Below are 19,223 nucleotides of genomic sequence, written 5' to 3' on the forward strand. Positions count from 1 at the left end.
TTGGGAATAAAATTTACTCATGCTGGCTAACACTATTAAACGTTGTTGCCTTGCTGAAACATTCTGCAAATAAAATGTGGTGTGTCCCCTACCGAAATACCAACACTCAAGTCAATATATGTGAGCAATCAGCTGATAGAAACATTGCTTTGTGCTAAGGATAACTAGTGTTATAATAGTTCGGTAAATAGCTTGGTTCACAAATTGGAACTCGTCTCAAAGAGTGCCAATGAACTAAGCATCAACAAACTCTAAATCTGGTTCCACTTTCACAAAGGCGAGTAATATTTTCTACTTAAACCCTGAACGTGTTTTCATAAAAAATAAATGTGTATAATTGTGTTATAAGCTTAATTTGAGTACTGCATATATGAATTTCAAACACCATTGTACAGATTCGCTGACATTCCATCTCCACCCCACTGGAAGGGCTGACAGTTTATGATCATGTGTGGTCAATACACGATACAGAGGATGATGCTTTGCATGGCAACAGAATGCTTCATGTAAAGATCAGCCAAAACAAATATAATAACAAGGCTTCCTTATCACGCATTGCGAAGTTGCACGAACACATTCAATTTCTTTTCTAGAGAGACGAAGGAGGACTGGTGACGGTTTTTCTTGCATTGTTCCTCTTTGAAAGACTACTTTTTCAGCCCTCAGGTCATCCAGAAGCTCTGTCGATAACGAAGGGCGAACGTACTGGCGGTAACGGACAGATCGGGCTACAGTACCAAATTTAGTGGCTACCTTTGCGCGTATTGTGATTTTTAATCAACATCACAATGTAGCCCAATATATTTCTACTGCAGGACGTAGACATGACCCAGCGATCTTCTGTTACCTCTTGCCTGCTATAGGTGACTAAATTTTATGCCTGCAATTTTATGCATAAGGATACATTGACGACTACCCCAGCATCGGCAAGCGAAAAGTGTTGTATCTAGACAAAATGCGTAATTTTCCGAATTATGTCATCTATTTGTCATAATAGTATGAATGTAGACGATATGCAGATTTATAAACGATAAGGAACAATTTAAACAAAACAAAAAAATTAAACATTCAGGCAGTAACTCCTCTGGGAGTTTTCCAAGTATGGTAAGCATTGTGCCACTTGCTCATCTCTACGCAGTGCGGTGTCATTATCAGTGTTATGAAACTTGATCCCGGCAGTACAAATCACAGCGCTGTGGTGGCACTAACTGGTGGGGACGGCGGCACAAGGTGCATTAATAAACGCAAGCAAAGTACTGCAGGTGGTTGCGCCAGGTACGCTGATGACGTTCCGATCATTATAAGCCGTTATCACTCTTTAGAACCTTCTGCATCCGTGTCTAACCGTTATGAACCATGACCAAACACTATGCCGGCCACTGTATATGGCACGGCCGCGAGGATCGTATCTTGAGAGAGATCCACGATGCCGACAGAGTACCGACTGCTGATAGTTTGGCGCGCTATGTTCTCGCCGCTTAGCATTGAATAAAGACGGCCACGTGCGTATCTTGAAAGGCATATTCGAAACTGACAGAGTGCAGCGTGTGCTGAGAGCTCCATGAGCACTGTGTTCTCGCCGCTTCGATCGTGTTGAAGCACCACGCAGCACAAAGGTAAAATCGCTCACTGCTGCGGGCTCTAGCTTGAAAGCGATCATCTTATATGAGGGACGGACGGACGGACGGATGGAGAGACGGACGGACGGACGGAGAGACGGTTTTCTCGTTGGGTAAGCATAGAAATGCTTACGCATGTATAAAAGAATACCCGTAGACACACATAGGGCGAGTTAGAAAATACATAGGGAAGCTTATAGTAGGGGTGGGTCAACTGAAATTTGGGGGTGGATCAACTGGAAATTTGAGGTTGGGTACACTTGAATTTGGAGGTGGGTCAGTTGAAGTTTGGGTTCGGGCCAACTTGAAGTGTGAGCTGGGTCAATTCAAATTTGGTCGTGGGCCAATTTGAATTTGGGGTTGGGCCAACCTAACATTTAGGGGTGGGTCAACCTAAATATGCGGGTGGGCCAACTTGAAATTTGGTGGTGGGCCCCCTGGAGTGTGCGGCTGGCCAACTTAAATCAGGGGTCGGCCAACTTGACATTTGGTGGTGGGTCAACTGAGGTTGGGGGGTACGCTTATGCACACTTTGCCAACTCCAGTGGAGTTTCTGTATTCTTTTACGCCCAAGCATAAATGACTAGGTGCACGAAGGGCCGTCGCGGAGTAGTGTGAAGCCGCGAAGGAAGCGGAGGAGCAAGGCGCCTTGAGGTAGAGAAGAAAATCGCGAGCCGGAAAAAGTACAAAGGAGCACACTGACTGCGCGGCAAACCAACGCCTCCTATAGAGAAAACCCTAGGTGGTGTTAAGCGAAATGGGGAAGAATTAAATAGGCAAAGCTTCTCAAAGGAGGGTAGGCAGAAATGCGCGCGGTGGACCTCATCTGACAGTTGCTACGGGTGCCGTGCGCGGAATGGGCGTTCCCGTTTCGTCTCGTGATCGCGGCGTATGCTGAATGTGCGAGTGAAAGCGTGCGACAGTGCGCCGTCGATGGCGGCTCAATCTCGCTTGCGCAAAGGAGGCAAGCGGGGGGAAAGCGCGCCGTCTTCCCACCGAGGAACGGGGGGGGGCTCCTGCTTATGGCGCGGCCGCGCGAGAAAGCAATCTGCGGTGCGGGCAGTCTAGGCGTCGAGGCGTACCAAGGGACGATAGCTTCATGTGCGCTATAGCACCCATACGCTTGCACGCCACATGCGTTCACGAAGTTAAACGTCATTGTGACTTGTTTTTTTAGAGTGCAGCTCTTAGACGTCTGTTCCTGGGTTGAGCGTCGTCGTCCCTTGGCTTAACCGCGCCAATTCGCTCATGCCACTCCTCGCGCGTTCGTGGTCGTCTTCTTCCACAGCTGGATCCTGTGCCGCTTGTCTTGCCAGCATTCCCATACTGCCCCTCGCGCTCGTGCCACTGCTCGCGCCTTCGTTGTCGTCGTCTTCCACAGCAGGATCCAATGCCTCTCATCGATCAAGCGTTCCCATACTACCCCTCCCTCGGCGAAGGCGCTGATGGCACTGACCCACTGTCAGTCGGTGTGGTAATTTCGGTCTCATTTTTTTCCCCTCAATATAATACGAAATGAAAACACGTGTACAGCGGCGCTCAAATCTCGCATTTGGAAGTGGGGCAATCGTCTGACGTGTTTTTTGCTTCTTCATGCCGTCTCATACACTGGTAATCTCAACTGTGTTTTGGTTTCGTTCGTACCAGTTCTGTAATAAGACAAACCACAGGCTATCTGCTCCACGCATTCCATGAGCAGTTCAGCTACACTGCTATGGCTTTATGTCAACGAGATCATTGGTTACATCCGTTTCCTGTATAATCCTCTCAATCACCTTCGTTTTTCTTTACATTGGGCCTATTTCGTTTTATCACTTATTGCGTGTGCATAGGTTCTCTTTAAGCCCATAGTATCAGCGTGTAGAAAAAACAAGATGTATAGAAATATACTAGTGTTGTTTTCAATGCATTGCTACTATGATCCGTTGCCATCCCTCTACAGTCCTGCTAAATCCTCTTTCTTCCATATCATGTTTCTGTATCGTATATTAGTACAGAGCGAATGGAATGAATATGCACATTCATTGTAATTTGCAGTCTTAGGATACTTCACCTACTTTCCGATGTCGGTCTGCCTATCTGTCGCTCTTAATCAGCCCGTTTTCCCGCCAATTTCGGTATCTGGATACTCCATGGTCTAATAAGTACCGTATGGGGCTGTCGTGCCGAGCGAATCGAGTTCAAACTCAACCGTCGGACCGACTTGAATCACATAGCGTCGGCTATTTGGTATGAGCTGCTCTTCAATGACGATTTTTTAGGAGCGAAGCTCCTTATAGCGGCACCCGTTCCGTCCCCGTCGTCGTAGTAGTAGTGTGTAACCAGTCTGAGAAAAATGAGAAAAAAAATTCCGAAGTTGTGTCCGTAGCGCGGAAATGAACCAGGGACCCCTCGCTTCCGAGCGCGTGGCGTTAGCCCACTACGCCACGAAGCGCACATAGACACCCGCACCACGATGGCAATAAATACCCAACATTAACGAAAGGCCGCGTTTCTAGCGCGTTTCTAACGCGTTTGTGCTAGCGCGTTACGGCCCGTGTAAGAAGCTGGTGTAAGACGCTGTGGCCTCTCCGCCTTACCTTCAACGCGTTTCGAGTGCGCTGCCCAAGGCGGTGGCAAGTCAAGTTCAAGTCGAGGAGCGTTTATGAATACGGGGGGTATACTCTCTCAGCAGTCATGTGATGGCGTCGGCAAACGCGGTGCACGTTCCGGCATGTGTAAATGGCTGCGAGAAGACGCTGTGGCCGCTCCCCCTTACTAGAGAGTACTGCACGTTTCTAACGCGTTTGTGCTAGCGTCCCCTTAAGCGGGAGATCCGATGATTCTCTCCGGAGCTTCGCCCACTCATCATCATTCACCCCGTGGATATGCTGTGAGTTTTTTTTTTATTTATTCGATTCTGGCCGGATTTTCCCCTGCTTAATATGCCACGTATTTTAGAGGCGATATTGATATTTAAATATAAGCGCAGTGAACGTGGCGTTTGGGGAGTGGAATTCTTTGGCGAGGCAGATATACTTTGCAGCTAACAACAGGAGCTTCAGAACACTAAGTAACACAAATTTGTTATCTCTGAATGCCTTGGTAGTGATTGTTTCAATGCCAAATTTAAAAGCAATCTCCTTTTAATGCACCCCAATTTTAGTAAATTGTGAAAATGACTTCTGATTGCAGTTGCCGTAAACAGCCTACGCTTTCAAACTACGCCACGCAGCTGATCAAGCGATGTTTTTTTTTTTTCTCTTATATGACAGCGACGCTGGCATACTTCCTTTCCCGACACGCTTGGTTCCGATACTAGAGCGATAGCTCTAATAGATAGTGTTCATGTGACGTCACGCAGCCATATCTCACCGCGCTGGTACCCAAAAATGGCGACTACGATGACGTCAGTGCAACGTATTATCACGCGCAAACTGTTTTGCTTTTTCACGGCGATTGTTTTTCACCGGTTGATCATTGTTATCGCTCTGGCGTTCGACCCAAGACGCGCTTTTTGTTGCTGTCATGCGGTCATGTTCCTTACTTATGCCCCTTCTCGACCTGCTGGCACCCAAAGATGGCGTCCGCGATGACGTCGTGCAACCTATGTATACTCCAGGCACAAACCAAGAAAACATCTAGTTCCATAAATTTGATCTTCACGCTGAGCCAAGGTCAAACTGCGACTAGCCTGCCACTAATGGCGGCTGCTGCGTATGCCACGTGGGCGCCCATATCTTGAAAGCGATCTGGGATGTGTACAATGTGCGCCGAGTGCTGGTAGCTTCGTGTGCGCTGTGCTTTCGACGCTTAGTTCGCGCTGATGCGAGACGCAGCATGAAGGTCAATTCGCTCGCTGCTGCTGCCGCCCCGAGCAGCCTCTGTGTGGTGTCTTGTGGTGCAATTGCAAATGCGGTAATTGCTGACGACGCCGAGCAGCGTTCAAGCATGGCAAATGTGTTTGTGTTTGTGTTTGTGTTATGGCCACTGGTGACTTTATTGCGGTGTATGCCCGTACCCTGAGAATTCAAAGCAAAAGCACAGTTCCGATCAGCATCACTCGTGAGAAAATACACACGACGACTCCGCGATAAGATCGCAAGTAAGCAGGCCACACGCACCCTCGTGACGTGGGCAGCCAGAACGAGGCCTCCAAAATTGCAACGGTAAAACTTCCGCAGGTTCGATCTCGGGGGCCACAGACATTAGCTCTCAAACGAAGCACCTACTGCTAAGTGGCATGTGTGATCCACATTGTACCTCTCTGTTCTCCGTGTGGTACAGCGCTGCTGCATTTTCTACTCCTGAAGTCTCATGTAATTAATCAGGCTTTGGGAGTCCTAAACTTATTTTATTATATTGCAGCTGCGTTACTCACTACCGGCGAAAGCCCAAGCGCCGAACCACAAAAGACGGACACAATACGGACACATCCCCCTTAATTCGCTTAGTCTACTTCGCTTCGTCACCACTCTTAATTTGCTGAGTCATCCTCTTCATTCACTAACTCATCCTCTTTATCCGCTTACTGATGCTCGTAATTCGCTTGCTCATCCTCTTAACTAGATTAGACTAATTCGCTTAGGGATCCTCCTAAATCGCTTAGTCATCAATCTTAATTATAATACCTATGACTCGACAGAGTCATCCACTTAATTCGCTTAGTCATCCCACTTAATTTCCTTAGTCATCCACTAAATTCGCTTTATCATACATTTGAATTTGATTTATGATCCATCTTCCTTGATTACGGGGATATGAGCCATTGATGATGATTCTTTTTGTACCTTTCGTGTCGTCGATGCGTTTTCGCCAAAAGACACTGAATGTTGACGGAAGAAGAGACGTATAAGGCCTTTCGCCTTAAAATAATAACCAACTGAGAATACTTTGCCGATATATGTATATATATATATATATATATATATATATATATATATATATATACCACGTTTTCAATACAGTGAGAAGTGGCCATTGCAGTTTCAAATGTTGACAAATTTTGTACATCTACGGAGAAAAAGAGACTGTAAGTGAAACCATCTCAGCTTGGAAGAATTGATGGATGCCATATAGGCACACTGAAAAAAACAGGTGATTTTTGGGTAGGTATTATTTATTCTTTTTTTAATATTCCTTACAGGCCTCTGGAGGCATTGTGTAGGGGGAGAGTAGCTTGTGTTTAGTTTTTATTTTTGTTTCTGTACGTTGTATGCTTTTTGTGTGTGCTTTTGTGGACGACAATTTTTATGAGATGAGGGAAAGCGGTTACTCCACGAAGCATCACTCTAGTGAAATAGACTTGCATTCATATTGCGCATGCTGATACTACAGCTTTTCCTATTTTAGGTTAGCAGAAATTATTTTATCTCAGAGTCCTCATTTTCAATATTTTCGAACTGTGGCTGCAAAAACACGCCATATATATGGTGAGCGAAGTTCTAGCAATCACTGCACATGATTAAGCAATCCTGCTTGCAACGTTTACAGTTTTCATTGACAAAGATCAGGTTAATAATCCAATTGGCCATAATCAACTTCTACATTCAAATGATCTCTGTCATTCGGTATTTTTGTTGCAATTTAGCATGCAGTGCTAATTGACCTAACATTTCATTAGATATTATCAAAATACGCTTTAAACTCCATTAATAAAAAAATTTGTTCTCAGTAATTGCTCACTACATAGTAATAAGGAAGAGTAGGATTTAAAATCTCGATTACATTGTAGTTCGAACTTTATTGTCAGACAACATGCTGTGGTTTTAAAAAAATTAGGCTATATCTATTTTGCAGTTGGAGTTTTAAATCAAGACACGCACAGGAATGCTGGAGGTCTTTTTCAAGAAAGGCAGAACGCTGAAAACGAAGGAAATGAACAGCAATCAGGTAAGCCCGCTTAAGGAAGGTTTGATTATATATATATATATAGAGAGAGAAACACACTTTCGAAAACCAGAATTAGTGACAGTAACAAATCATGGTAAGAGGAACTGATTTTATACAGTATTCAATATTGTATTATACGATATGCTAATGTTCTGACCAGAAAGCAGATGCTTATTCGAGTTGTGGCTGCACGAACGTTTCACACGCGATCTTGCGAGTAGTTTATTGTTCTCCGGCAGTATTATTCTGCCGCGGCCCTTGAATAAAATGCGTAGCTGAAGTTCTTTTATATAGGCTTGAAAGCATCTTGAAGTTAAGCAGTGCATCCAATGTGCTGCAACTTAGTGCTTTCAGTAAAGTTCCTGCAGTGAAACTTGGAGAAATGGAGAGGCCTATAAACGGAAGCCTGCCTCTATATAAATAGAAGAAAGCTGGTAAGCATAACGAATGCTGCACTGGCGTATGTTGTGCCTTCTTAAAATACGCACTCAAAGGCCAAAACAGAAACTATGCAAATTTATTTTACACTTTAAAACAATATAAACTGAATTGGCGGCGGAATTTCAATCTACCGACGTTAGTACCTATTCGAATGATGAATGAATTACTATACAAACTACGTTATTTGTATTTTTTCCGTCAGTGCTGCTACATTGAAGAACATTAAAGAGAATATACGGACAAGACGTAACATATTAAAATTTGCCTTTTCGGCAGGTATATAGCATTTAGGTCCGTGTATAGGGTCGGTAGACAGAGGGTTGTGGTTGGCGTTGCACGCCGATGGGGCGGGGCGAATGAAAGTTATTTAGAGGAATTCCGGCGGGATATTTTTGTTGAGGGGCTATGATAGCCGCTTTTAATTCTGTAGCCTTCCTTCGCAATTCACGCCCTTCAGGACGATTACGGTGTTTCTAGAAAGCTTAATCGACATGTGTCGTTTGCGTTCAGCTGGCACCACCAACTTGGGTCTCTCTCCTGGCTCAAAGAAGACCGTCAAGAATATGCGCCTTTCAGTAAGCTCACCACGAAGAGAGACCTCGCTGTTAATTAGCAGTCCCAATAAGGCTTCGCAATCTCTTCTATTTACGCGGTCAAAATTATCATTTATTTTCGGGAACCTATCCAGTGTGCCGCTTAGCATGGTGCTTTGTTCCAGCCGCAACTGCAGTAAAGATATAGAGAACCAAAAGAGGTCAATGGGTCCTACTTCCTATATGAGCATGTCATTATGCATCATGTTCCTTTACACAGACCGACACAGGATTGCTTTTACAGGCCAATCAATCTTGGCAGCTGTGCTTCCAACATACCCCGCACTCCTCCGACGCGCTATAGCAGTCCACCTAGACTCGTGAAAAGTTTTTTTCTGTTTATCTGGTGACCTTTCAGTAAAATGACTAGCTTATAGAGCGACCATCTTGTAATTTTGAGTAGTTTCGAGCCACTTGCTCTTACTGCGTTTTCAATGCCAACGTTAACAAGTGCTCTACACAGCGACATGTGAGCGAGAGCTACAGATGCGACAGAAAACATTCAGCTACTAGTGCGTCATAGCACTTGTTTTGCCCTCGTTAACATCACGGTGTGTCTAGGGCCTGTAATAGACTCACAACAAGCGCTAATTTGTTCCTTAGTAATTTCCATAGTTTGTATATTTTGAAATCACTAAGGATCTTCTGGCATAACATTTTTGCAACAAAGAATTTGGGTGTATTTCGGCACCTTTATCTGTCTAACCACGCTATGTTGAAAATTTTGAACATTTTCTACGTGATAATCTACAGTAGTTCTTGAAGCTTTGGGTTGTGGCTCTTTGACAGATACCGCAATATATACATTCCACATTTTATATCTGCTTGATTAGGCTGTGCAGCTGATTATGTCAGATACAGCTGAACGTTTTTACATGCAAATTGATTTCACTTGATTGGAAGACGTGTTCATCCGAATTACAATACACCAAAAAGACTTGTACAAGCTGACTTTTTGTATCTGTTTTGATTTACTTTCTCAATTATTTGGTCTTAAGCTGTAGTTGCTGCAAATGCAAACAAATTTGTCTTGATAAAATTTATGCTTGTTTCAGAATTACATTGACACAAAGCCTAAGTAGATTTCTTCATTTAAAATTTTGTTAAAAGTTATCTAAGACGTGTACTCATGAGAGTAAGTGCATTATTAGTACACACTACGATTAGCACGAATAGTAAACAGTGTTACTCATACGTGTGTGTACACTTATAATAGTTATTTATCTAGGCACTAGCCTCAATAGCGTTCGGATAGGTCACTTAGATTATCGCGTTCGCACCCCTTGTCCAGAGCTACTGGATCATTTGGCTCTGGTAAAACGTGAAAAAAGAAACAAGCAGCGAGAGCGATTCTTAAATCTGAAACCTTTTGGGGTATCTCAGAGAAGGAGGGGGTTTCTGCATTCCCATATACTGGAGCCCTGTTAACGAATACGAATACGAAATGTGTTCAGTAAACTAAATCTAAACACGCTAACTGTGTGCGTGATTCTTTCAGTTCCGCGCGCTCGTGCGCACAGACTGCCTTTGATAATTTTACAGACAGACATGAGGAAGTTGAAATGCAGTCAAGGTGCGTATTAGCCACATAAATATAATCGACTACGGAAATAGTTGGATATATCATTTCAGCACGGGAAATTTATGAAAAAGCAAATGTGAGTACTTAGAAACATTCTGCGGAATTAAAAAATCAGAGGGAAACAATTTGAAAGAAACCGGAAAATAATCTGCGGAGATCATTCATAATGCTTCAAACGCGGTACGATTTATCACCTCGATCAATACATGAACGCCTTAAACATTGAAAATGGCGCTTGGCATTGAAGCTATCATGATATAGACTCAACAGAAAACAAAAAGAGCTAATTGGATAGAAACCACAAGAGATACTGCCGTAAAACAGACGAGACAGCGCTATTTTTCGTTATATTTTGTCCAAAACTGTTTCATGATTACTTTATTGAGCACCATTAAAAACACCGTTGTTTTGAAACGCTGCAGACGTTTGCGTTCCACCGCCATGCATAGTTGACCTTCGAGATTTCTCTCCTTTCGATCCTAAAGAAACGCCATTACGCTTGAGCGTGAAATTCCCTATGCGTGCGTGTGCCTACTGGGAATATGTTCTCTCCCGCATATTTCTGTTTTCTTAACCCCATTAAATATAGTACAGTGTATGCAATGAGGAGCTTTTGCAATTGTCGCACTATTTTGGGTTCTTATATTCTTTCCATCGCTCATCTCATTATACAGGGTGTCCCAGCTACGCCGCAGCACGATTAAAAAAAAGAGGAACGGCGTTACGCGAAGCAAATCTAGTGCGTATTGTTTGCAGTGCAGTGGAGTAGCCGCCAGTAATTTTTTCGTTGCTGAGATTTAATTAGCTAATTGTAATTAATTATCTAACTCGAGAAGTACTGCCCTAATTATCAAAGTGTCATTGAGAAAATTGTAGAGCGACATGAAAAACTACCGATACAGCTTTCTGTTGCTCCGTACGTGCTACATAAAAGTGTTTTTCCGAGCGTGAAAGAAGCCCGCGAAGTTCCTCCCGTGTTGCACATCAACAACTGTTACCCCTAGTCTAGTCATTGCGTCCGCGTCTTTCACAGAAGCTTCTGGACGGTGATTCACTTTAAAGTCTAACTGATCAAGCTCGCTGACCCACAGTGTGATTTTTGCTTGTGGTTCCGCCATTTTCAAAAGGTGGGTGAGCGCCTCATGATCTGTGTACAACTTGAATCTGGTACCTTCCACGTAGAAACGGAAGTACCGAATTGCCTTTAAAGCGGATAGAGCTTCCTTCTCTGTCGTCGTGTAGTTACCTCCGCTTTGTTAAATGTGTAGCTATGGTAGCCAATTACGCTTGGTTGGCGAGTGTTCGGCTGACTTGCGTCTCGCTGGTATAGTATCGCACCCGTTCCGAAGTGCAAGGCATCTGTATTGACCTCAAATGCTAGAGCACAGTCTGGCAGTCTGAGGACTGGATCAGACGAGATAACTTGTCCCAGCTCTTGGTAGGCTACCTCGCAGTCACCCATCCAACAGAATGGTGCGTCTTTTTGTGTAAGTCAGACACCTAGTTTTGAGAGCATAGTCTTAGATAAATGCTCTGAAATGTCGTGCAAACCCCAAGAACACGCGTAGTCGGTGAACATCAAAAGGTTTCACGAGTTTTCCAATGCGTGCCAGCAATTCTTCCTTTGTGTTCTTTGTTGTGCCATCAGAACTCTGCCCAAGAAAGTCACCTTGCTCTTGAAAAATTCACTCTTCTTAAAATTGAACTTTTAGGTTGGCTTCTGATAAAGCCGCCAGGACATGTACCAAGTGGTGTTCGCGGAGCCGCTCGCTTTTAGAATACAATATTATCGTGTACGTAGACATTGCAGAAGCGGCCAATGAACGGACTCTGAACCATATTCATCATTTTCTGAAACCAGCTGGGCGAGTTCTTCCATCCGAAGGGGAGGCGGTTGTATTCGTAGATGTCAAAGGGAGTTAAGAACGCCGTATACTGTTTTGTATCCTCTTGAAGTGGTACTTGCCAAACACCTTTACAAAGGTCTATCCTAGAAAAACAAGTACATCCACCTGTGCCATCAATAATTCCATCCATTCTTCGTATAGCGAACGGAATGAGATGTGTCTGGTTGTTAATTGCTCTGTAATCCATGCAGAGTCGGAGGCTTCCATCTTCCTTGGGTGCTATGGTTATCGGCAATGCATATGGTGATATGGACGGACGGATAATACCTGCGTCCAACACCTTCGCAAGCTCTCCTTTCAGCCATGATTTCTTTTCTCTGGTGAGATCGTAAGGTTTCCTGCATACTACAGTTTTGTCATGAATTTTAACGGGACTTCGAACTTCGTAGTACCTGGAGGATAGCCTCCGCAGCAGTATAATTCAGGATATATTAGAGGGATGTCATCCCCTTTCTTTACAACGCGAATTTCATTTTCTTTTCTAACAGGTTGCGGCTCATGCCCACCTTGGCTCGCAGACACAGTGTCATCCCAGTGTATGTTAACCTTGAGCAACTTCATGTCCGGACGGGAGAGTAGAAAGTCATATTCAATGCCTTCTATAACCAGTGCCAGTATTTCTGCAGTTCGTGATCGGTACTTAAGCTTTAGGCGCATCAATTCGTAGTGTTCCTTCTCACGTCCATCGTAGCCTCGCACAACCACTGGTTTTCCTTTAACTATGTTTTCTGCTTCTTTTTATACTTGAAACCGAAGCTCGACTGTCCACAAGAGCTTGCATTGTCTCACCGTCCACTTCAAGTTGTATATGCAATAAACTTGATGACACAAGTTGAACTGTTTCATTTGCTGTAGAGACATCTTTAGAATTCCCCTCGTCTTCTTGTTGCTCTTCATCGTTTAACTCTGTGGGCTTATGTACAGCACTTATAGATCTTGCGATGTTCACTCCAAAGTTAGACCTGACACCGTCCAACACTGACGGACACTTCTCATCCAAGCGATTGACGCTTGGCATCCCTGAAAAGTCTTGTCTAGCCTTGTAGCTTCGCTTAGTCCAGCAATGCGGAAATAGTTTTAGCAGCTCTACTCAAGGCAGTCTAGAGGGCCCACGACATCGCAACGGGATTTCGCCTCCCGGTGCCATCGTGGGCCACCGACTTGACCTGAGGGAGCCTTCGGCTCCCCCTGGCCAGTTTCTCAGGACCAATAAAAGTTCTTGTCACTGTCACTGTCAGCTCCAAGAGCGCTTCGAGCGTTTTCGGGCCTTGTTCTAGAACCTGTCGTTACACATCTCTAGGTAAACCATGGATGATAAGCGCAAGAACTGATGACATTGACAGTCGAGGTTGAGCGAGCCGAAGAAGTCGCTGTTTCTCCAGAAAATACTCGAGTGGCGTGCAGGACTTGAGACAGTAGAATAGTGCCTCATGCCACAGGTCAACCGGATTCTTGCTCAAAGTCAGAAGGAAACTCTCCTTCCATTTAAACCAAGGTTCAGGCTCTCGTTGCGAAAGTCGCCACTCATGTCGCTTTCTTGCTATCGCGCTAAGAAATGGTGGCATGTTGATCACTAGGTCTTCATCAGACACCCATTCATTGTTCTTCGCAGCTTGTTTATAGAAAGTTACCCACCCTTCTGGACTGTCGGATGAGCCGTCGAACGTTTCATGATGTACTATTTGTGATGAATGGTTTGCCCGTTTGTTTAAAGCAGAAGCTAGAGTCTCAATAATGGAGCTTTGCTGCGAAATTTGCTGTTGTTGAATTGATATGGCTCGAAGAACTATCGGGAGCTCGTCAGATAAAGTATGCCGGGGCATGAAAGTTCTTTCTATCGGTGTCAACACCAGCTTGTTGAACAGACGCAGCGGAATATTTACTTTCACTGAATGCTGCTCCAAAAGTTTCTCTTAAGGCACTGAGGCTTCATCCAGAACTAGATTCAGAAGCTCACCTGTAGTGATGTGTTCAGGAAGGTCAGTAGCAGCTTCGTCCTCGACTTGATATTTCTTGAATACCACAGAGTTGATGCAGTTCTCCACAAAGAAAGTCATCCACATATTGGTTCTTGTCGTCGGCTGATCCATATATTGTAATAAGACCGCACATAATAAACAGACAGAGTACTCTTGACGTCGCCATTACTAACCTATTTATTTTTCTCCGCCACCTGGACGCTTTACTACAAATTCTGTCTTTCTTTTTCTTTAGCTGCTTGAGCACGCTTCGTCTAATCCATGACCTTCCCTGCAGGTACACTACGTGACTAGGCGGGCACTTGCCCCCGAAAATAAATACCAGAGTTATGTAGTTACCTGCTCTAAAGATTGCCTAATTTTTCGGCTTGAGGGCCCGTGATAACTTTAAGATTGAAGGCGAAGAGCAGTGAAGTATTAGTAACTTTGCAAATATGTTCCACAAAATATGGAGAATTGCTTAAGCAAGACATTCTAGAACTCTTGTACGCATGCTTTCGGAAAACTATTAAACGGAATGTAAATGTGTTTTGTAGGAAATTTTTTGGTCGGAAACCCGAAAAGTGGTGCTTGCCTTATGTTTCAGCTAAATAAAGTTAACATCACTACTTCAATTTTTGTAATTGCAATGTGTGTTCGGGCACGAATAAATAGTAAACAGTGCATTTGAGATTATTAGGGGAAGTATCATTGAAATTGTTATTGCTGCTGTGGTATTTTTTGCCACGCATCTCATCTGCATTTCGATGGGGGCGAAATGCGAAAACACCCGTGTACTTAGATTTAGGTGCACGTTAAAGAACCCCAGGTGGTCCAAATTTCCGGAGTCCCCCACTACGGCGTGCCTCATAATCAGAACTGGTTTTGGCACGTAAAACCCCATAATTTAATTTTTTTTTCTCATCTGCAAAACAAAAGATGCTTAGGAATACCTTTCTTATGCTCCGATTAGCAAAAAGACACTGGTGTCTAAAAGTAATTTGGTGTAGGATTTTTAGGTAAGCTGTAGAGTGTGCAACAAGCTAGGACTAAATCACATATTAAGGCCTATAATAGGTTTTACAACGGACTCCTCAAATCTTATTGTTTACAGGCCCTACATCCGCCACCGTGAGGTTGGGCGTCATTCTCAGTCAACAGTATGTTGCTGCGTTCAAGGAATCCAATTACAGCGAAATAAGTGAAATCACCGACTATTTGGCTGTGTTCTTCTGTTTCGTAAGTACATATTGAGAGTAAGTTTATTTTATGGATATAACTTGGAAATACTTAAAATGCTGTAAGTACATTTTGGTAAAAAATGCCTCTGCGCAGCTTCACAGAGTTTTAAATATTCACAGAAAGTGGCATTGCAAACCATTCGGGGCAGCATGCTCATAATATTATAAGCGATATTGTTTTTGCAGTTATGATTCTCACAATATTTAATACTGATTCAGTTGTGTTCACATGCTATACTCAGAAGGCATCGATGTCTCGTTCCCGACATATCAAAAGAAATCAGACATTCTGCAGAAAGCATAATGCTACATTCTATGCTGCTTTTTCCCCTAATTATCAAAAGCCAGTGAAAGGGACCGATCGCATTGCTAGAGTTAGAACGCATTTTACAAGAAATACCGGCAAAATTTGCTGAAAATGATCTCCAAGGCGCATTTTAAGTTTTAACAGCGGAGCTGTTCAAGCCGACCGTTAGTCAGTCCAGAGCGACCAGAAAATGTGGGCCGATCCTGGCGGTAGGGCAGAAAGGGTCCAAGCGCAATGACACACACAACTTAGAAGTAGCGAAAGTGTTTAAGCCCAGCCCAAATACGTGGCCAATACCTTGTGATAGGCAATCGAAAGCCAATCAATAGCTTATACATAATCGATCAATAATCAATATATTCCTGAAAATACAGGTGATGAGTTTGTAGTGCTTAGCCTAGCCGAAATACGTGGCCAATACATTCCGATAGCCAATCAATAGCCAATCGGTAACTAATCAATAGGTAATGGATAATCGACCAATAATTATTAAATTCCGGAACATGCTGGGTTTGACTTGGTAGTGCTAGGCGCCGATCACCTCGGCTGTTTCTATAGCCTTGCGCCACTAGTGCAAGCTACGCTAATTTTAGTTCACAACTGAACACTAAAACGCCATTTCTGGGAAACATAATTTTTGCTCACAAATAAAACCTGGCCTTTCGAAGCAAACAAATATTCTGCGGCAAGGTTTAGCTCAGTCGTTGTAAGGCGTATAATGTATCGACGGAAATTTAGCAATGCATTTCTTAAAGAAGATTTTCAAAAGGAATTAAATTCATTCGAAAATTTTCCGCTTTTAGAAGATCAATGTTCAAATTTGAATTTTCAGGTAAACTGAAATGTCAATGCCCCCTCGAAAGCTCAAATTGTGAGCGCATTTCCGAAACATTGGAACGCTCAAATTGCCGTCGGCATTTTTAATATAATTGTTCTGTTTTAACAGCCAGAAACACATAGAAGCCTAAAGTTCCTACGCTTCAAAATATGTTAACTGTAACTTTAAATACTAAAAAAGAATGCCCTTTCTAATCACGTTCAAATTTTACTATTTTTTATATAGAGCAAGTTACGAACGTCATTAAAATATATTATGTTCTCTATGTACTGACCATCTCCTGAGTTATCAGAAATAGCGACGCTGGTGACTACCACTTTAGTTCGCGTCGCCCCGATTGCTACCGCTGTCGATGATTGATCATATATAGGTTGCGAATCAAGGTATAATTTCCATTTAAAGCGAAGCCTTACATGTCTAGGCGAAATCGCCTGCGTACAAAAAACTATCGTCATCAGCATTGCCTCGAGTGTCGTCGTCTTCTTCAGCAGCTGGTTTGTTGGCTCGTGCTCGGAATGCGCTTGTGCCACTGCTCCCGCATTCGTCGTCGTCGTCTGCTTCCACAGCTGGCTGCCTTGCCGCTATTCGTTGCAGCGTATAATTTCACTTTTCGGCTGTTGTCGTAATGGGGAGGCCGTGTTTACGGGGATATGGGCCATTCATTGTCTTACGCATAAGACAGGTTTATATTTTGAAGCAATTTTATTTCTGAGCTGAACAGCGTGGCCAACGCGAGCCATGGATGCCGTGCGGGAGCAACAGCTCCAAGTGGCCATCTAGGAGGACCCCGGCCCGGGCCTCCCAATCGCCGGATTTCAAATAAAGTTATGGCACTCACTCAATTTTATTCCGTAGAATCGCAAGCAGCAATGGCAGGCGAATGCTGGTAACCATGCCACCGAGCGAAATCCAGACGTGAAGCGCAAGCGGCCAGGGCGGCCTGCGGGCAAAGCGTCAGTGACGCCGTTCTCTACATCGCAGCCGAACATGTGTGTAACCTCATAATTGAGAAATACTCTAATAAACCCTGGGGATTGCCCAGTGATAAACACCGGGGCCGAACATTTCAGTTTCTCTGGTTAACCACCTTCACGGAGTGGAAGACCCGACGATTTTTTTTTTCGCTTATCGAAACTCATATTTATTTGCTAGCGAGTCTAACGCTAAGTCTATGGGACCATGTTGAAACCCATTTGCCCCACGGGACACATTGGCATTAAAAATACTTAATGGGTTCTGATTGATTCTTTTTTTACTTCTACATCTATGATATCAACAGTACCGTGTCCGCTTACGTGTGCTCACGTTTCCATTTCAATGTGGATCCGTACGTTTCATGTCGGGCTCACCATAAATACCAAGTTCTTGTTTTTACCGACAGATGTTTTTGTTTCGTTTATTTATTCAAATGCAGGTGAACATTTTCTTGGAAAAATTTGACAAGAGCTTATTGGACTTGCAAATTCGTGTCTATCGAATATATTTGGTCACGGTTAGTATTCTCCATTACCATTTTCTTATTGTCCACTGCATGTGCAAAATAACTTTGTCAGCATAGGGTGGTCAGAAAATTCATTTTTTTGCATTGCCGCTTGGTTGTTTAGCCAGCAAACAAGTGTTTACTTTTTCCCTTTAGTTTTCTCGGAAAGTGCGCCAGATGGCGCTAGTTGTCTAGGCAGCAATTTTTATTGCGAAGCAACAGCCTTATAGCCAGCATGCTATTTCCCGCGCTGTACCCTGACAATTTTTACGGGTGCAAAGGTATGTTAACTTACACAGAACCTTTTTCGGATGTAACACGTAGCGCACGAGTCTATCCTATGGGCTGTATTGGCAAAAATACGCTGCGAATCAACATGACGCTGCATCGTGATATTTATTATGGTGGCGACTAGCACTGACCACCATTCTTGAAAGGGGTTATAGGTGGGGTCCTAGATTATACGAGCGACATACAACGTAAAAGAAATTTGACTGTCAAAACGTTTCTTTCATATATATATATATATATATATATCTGGGTTCCACTGTATATATGTATGTATATCTATAATTTACAAATATATACATCAATTGCATCATTTTTAGTAACATGGTGGTATTTAAAAACTAGCTTTTAATGTGGAAAGCGCCAAGTATGCCGCTACATCACAAAGAACCACATGAAGAATATTTTCCATGCAGGGACCCTTCCGGCATGCTGCTGACGACTTCCTAACGATGAGCACCCCGAGAACAAGGTGGAGCAGGAGCCAACGTTTCGACGAGTGGATTTCTCTTTTCCTTGAATAAGGCAATTGAAAAAGACATCTTAAAAGACAAGTCCACTTGTCGAAGCATTGGCTCCTGCCCCCACCTTGTTCACGTGTGGCTCATCATCTTGAACTTCCATCTCCCGCACTCCCCATATTTTCCCTGACTACCTCGTGGTAACTTTATTAAAGCAGTAATTTTTTTCATGCCCGCAATATGCTTTATGTAACCGGTTTTCACAATTCCTCCATTAAAATTCACGATTTAAACAAAGACAATTTGTGTGCTTGAAAAAGCTCATTAATGCAGCTCACCACTTGGTTTTTTTGAAAGCATTTAGAGAAATTGACATACGTATTCATAAATACATGTTAATCATTTCACACGTGTGTACACAATTGTGTACACAAACATTGTGCATCAACCGCCAAAGCACTGATGAATGTAATTTAAGTGTGCCGCATATACCTTGAACCAATCTTGAGACACTTATGATGGGAATTGTGATGCAATTTTGGATACCATATGCAAAAAGTTTTATTAAAATGGGTGGGAAGTTAGACAATTGGTATTTTTTGCTTGGTGTCAATATGTTGCCGCACGTAGCGGGTTC

General features: G+C 43.4%; 1 protein-coding gene across 2 annotated transcripts in view; it reads left to right on the forward strand.

The window, feature by feature from the left end:
* LOC125940352 (uncharacterized) overlaps positions 1-19,223 on the forward strand; it is a 51,624-nt gene that overhangs the window by 24,760 nt on the left and 7,641 nt on the right. The window contains exons 5-8 of one of the 2 annotated variants that reach the window (XM_049656435.1): positions 7,398-7,490; positions 15,086-15,210; positions 17,772-17,849; positions 18,542-18,672. In XM_049656435.1, coding sequence (XP_049512392.1) covers positions 7,398-7,490; positions 15,086-15,210; positions 17,772-17,849; positions 18,542-18,649 — 404 coding nt within the window. In that variant the 3' untranslated portion in view covers positions 18,650-18,672. Of the gene's footprint in view, positions 1-7,397; positions 7,491-15,085; positions 15,211-17,771; positions 17,850-18,541; positions 18,673-19,223 lie in introns of those variants that run through there. The other variant, XM_049656434.1, reaches the window with a different exon arrangement.

This window comes from Dermacentor silvarum, chromosome 9 (assembly GCF_013339745.2).
Source record: "Dermacentor silvarum isolate Dsil-2018 chromosome 9, BIME_Dsil_1.4, whole genome shotgun sequence".
In the NCBI taxonomy this organism is placed as follows: Eukaryota; Metazoa; Arthropoda; class Arachnida; order Ixodida; family Ixodidae; genus Dermacentor; species Dermacentor silvarum.